This window comes from Aplysia californica, unplaced genomic scaffold, assembly GCF_000002075.1.
Source record: "Aplysia californica isolate F4 #8 unplaced genomic scaffold, AplCal3.0 scaffold00079, whole genome shotgun sequence".
NCBI lineage: Eukaryota > Metazoa > Mollusca > Gastropoda > Aplysiida > Aplysiidae > Aplysia > Aplysia californica.
The window spans coordinates 899,492-903,152 of record NW_004797349.1 but is presented as its reverse complement, the minus strand read 5'-3'; the positions used below and the strand labels follow the sequence as shown (position 1 = coordinate 903,152).

Here is a 3,661-nt window from a genome sequence, read left to right as displayed (position 1 = left end):
CACACACACACACACACGCGCGCGCGCGCGCGCGCGCACACAGACACACACACACCAAAAATTGTGGTATCAGGTAAAGGATACATTGATATTTATAGCAAAGTAAGGACTATAAGCTCCCCAAAGTTTCAAGAATTTAGATCCACTAGAAGTTACGATAAAAGCAGAATCATAGACAACGAGATGATACTAATACTTATTATTGGAGAACAGGAAAGCTTAGCTGAAATTAAATTTAGGGCTTGGAGTCTGAATGGATCTCCACACTAACTTTCAGGAGATCAAAGAGGTTTTTTTAAATACCATGCATCGGGTTGTTTCAGCAATGCACTTCCTGCGAAATAAACCACGCAGCGCTATGAACCGTTGAAATTCGTGATTACCACTTTGCAAGGTTACTCGTAATCATGATCTACCGCCATAACTCCTGCAATAAATTCTTTATATTTTGAAATACCTTTTTTAAAGGCGTTTGGTGTGGAGGCTGAGGGCTGGGGGTCGCTGTATTTGTATAATATCATTATATTCTTTATCTCTGGAATGTACTTTTTCCATTTCAAACAGCTTGCCCTAATCAGACAGTACCCACCAACGCTACTGCAATCCCTCCATTTGGTCCACGTTGCGCGTTCAGATCTGGGGATGACGTCATCAACTATTTGAGCTTTGATAAGGTATGTGAAAAAAAAAAGAAGCTATTATAAAGAATCCTAAGACGTTATATCGTAATTTCTCCTGTCCGCCTGTCAAGTACGCTCTCTAATAAATTTATTATCTTCGACGAGAAACATGCTGCAAAAGGGGAAATACGTTAAGCAAAGGAGCAATAACTGTTTTTCCCTATTATTATGATGAGGATTTCATGGACAAACATAGCTTTATCATTTTTGAATGACTCGGGATAGACGGCTTCTATTACCCCTCTTTGGAGAAGAGAGCATATTATTATGTTTGTGTGCCCATCCAATAAATAAATATATATGCAAGATATATGAAAGTCATTGCCCGGCAAACAACGTGAGCAACAAAATGATTATATATTCTACAGTCTATCAATACAGCCCACGTGCTTGTATGTATTTTTTAAAATTTGCTTAAACAGGTTGGTGAAAACATGGGTTTAAGAGAGAGAGAGAGAGAGTGGAAGTGTGTGCTTGTGTGGGAGTGTGTGTGAAGGGGGTATGTATGTATATTTGTGTGTGTGTTTGTGTGTGTGTGCGTGTGTGTGAGAGAGAGAGGGGGGGAGAGAGAGAGAGAGAGAGAGAGAGAGAGAGAGAGAGAAAGAGAGAGAGGGGGGGGGCAGCGAGAGAGAGAGAGAGAGAGGGGGGGAGAGGTAGATAGAGAGGGAGAGAGAGAAAGAGAGAGAGGCAGAAAGACGCACTCCCTTCTTTACAGAGGCCCTTCGCCATTAACTCTATCAGAAATAAACTATCAAACCTACTATTCTGCACTGCTACCTTGGTAATAGTTTCCAAAACCAAGTTACTGGAAAATCTTACCTCTAATCGACCCAGGCGTCTGTGGTGAACTGGATGCGCTTTGTTTACGAGCTCAGAAGACATACTGGCTCCTCGTGAGGAAGATTCGTTTTTTCGAGAAACTTAGCTTTGGGTATGGTCGTCCGTAGCAGCAATAATCGTAAGAGGTTCATCGAAATGCGAAATTTAGAACGAGCTGTATGAGACAGGTCTTATCGTGTGGATTAAGTGAAGAGTTAAAAGAGTCATTCACAGCTTAATTCTGTCCACTTTAAGCCCTATTGGGGGCGAAGAGACGAATGGAAAAGTCATATTAGGAAAGTGGTAGCTGTTTCTGGGACTTACACGGAAGCTTTTTAAAATTTCGAGTTAAGTTTGCTCTCGGATTAAACAGAGGATGAAGGTGGTTGACAGGCTATCGGATGGGTGATAGTCTATAATTTATCAAAAACTCTGTAGTGCATATTTAGGGCTTTGAGACTAAAAGGATCGTCTCCAATATTTCAAAAGGTTATATTATTTTTCACTTGGAATCGTGACCAGGATCGTTCTGAATTAGATACTAATACTTGTATTTTGTTTTCAATGCGCTGTAACCAATTTGATAATCTGCAACGACTCAGTTTTGTCTCGAACAAAATACATGTAACACCAGGTGTAATTATTTATTTATTCATTCATTTATTTATGTATTTATGACATTTTTGTGTAAATTAATGAGTTTTGTCCCAAAACCATTCAAAATAGATCAAGAACGAATCACTTAGCCGCAAGCGAAGAACAGGGACCAACTCCTGTCTCCTGTCACGTAGTTCGATGAAATAGATGTTTCAAACCACAGCAAGAGCACATTTACTTTCTATGCAGACATCGCTCAGATCCATTCCGTATTTACTTGCATTGTACATGCCCGCCAAAACATACTCGCATTACGCAACATGTCCTTTGGCACCCAAATCCCGGTTCACCCAGGCCTTTGCTAATGATGTGGGCATTCCGGCCGATATCGACAAGGAAGTTGTTAGCACTGCAGAATGCTCTCGTTAAAAGTTTTGTTGTAGAGGGCATTTAGACGAGCTGGTGAACAGTGAACATAGGAAATGGAAATTGAATAGAATTTAGCGGAGAGACAGCAGAAGAATAACACGAACAAGAAAAAGTGCAAGAACAAGAACAAGAACAAGGAAATGAACTTGAAAGTGAAGAAGAACAACAGCAAGAAGATGAGCAAGAAGAACAAGAAGAAGGGGAAGAAGTAATCAACGGAGAAGAGAAGAAAAAAGAGGAGGAGGTGATGAGGAGGTGGAGAAGAAAATGATGACTAGATTGCCATGGAACTTGCATCACAGCTATTATTCATCTGATAATCTGGCTTTTTGTCATCTAGAGATGGGTATTTCCAAATTTCAAAAAGATGATAACAAGTGTTGCCCAGATTCCTGTGTTTACGTCTTGGGGATAATGTAGAGAAAGAGAGTAGTAGGGAGAAGGAGAGGAGAACGACTTGATTAAATTGCTGTGGAATGTGCCTTACAGGTATTAATATTCATCTCCCCTGTCATCACCTAGAAGTGGGCATTCACGAATTTCGAGAAGAAAATGTGCTGGCCAGCTTCCTGTGGTTACATTTTACCATGCCTGATTACCTCCCCTGCCTCACGCCCCGAGGGCTCTCCTGAGAAAACAAAGAATTTTTGCGTCAGTAAAAGAGCTCTTGTTGAAAGTTAATAACGCTGATTAATGCAATCCGAATCAGACGTGTCATAAAAGATTTAGGAAGGGGCGCGTGAGGTAGCTTCCAAATAACACCCTCCAAAGCGAAATTACGACTCTACAACATACGAGTTCTCACCAGGAACGAGAGCGTTAACAGATTCTAAACAGGTATACAGAGACGGTCTTGCAAACGGATAAGTGAGAGTGTTCATTCTTCGTACGTGAAGAATTGCAATGAATCAAATTCTTCTTGTTTTGGCGGGATTTTTTTCACGCATTTCGTGAAGATGTAAATATATTTGCAGTGACGCCGATTTGAACACTTGGAACTGAATGTCACACAATGCTGAAAGTCAAATGCCTACGCAAGATAATATTAATTAGTATACAGTAGTGATTCCTCAGCTGTATTGATAGTGTTTTATTATACCCAAATGAGTTTTGGAAAATAATTTGGCTGGAAATGA

General features: G+C 40.4%; 1 protein-coding gene across 2 annotated transcripts in view; it reads left to right on the top strand.

Annotated features, from left to right (window-relative positions):
• Positions 1 to 3,661, top strand: part of LOC101849445 (protein white) — a 70,534-nt gene that overhangs the window by 59,793 nt on the left and 7,080 nt on the right. For both annotated transcript variants that reach the window (XM_005094283.3, XM_005094284.3), the window contains exon 21: positions 565 to 674. In XM_005094283.3, coding sequence (XP_005094340.1) covers positions 565 to 674 — 110 coding nt within the window. The remainder of the gene's footprint in view (positions 1 to 564; positions 675 to 3,661) is intronic.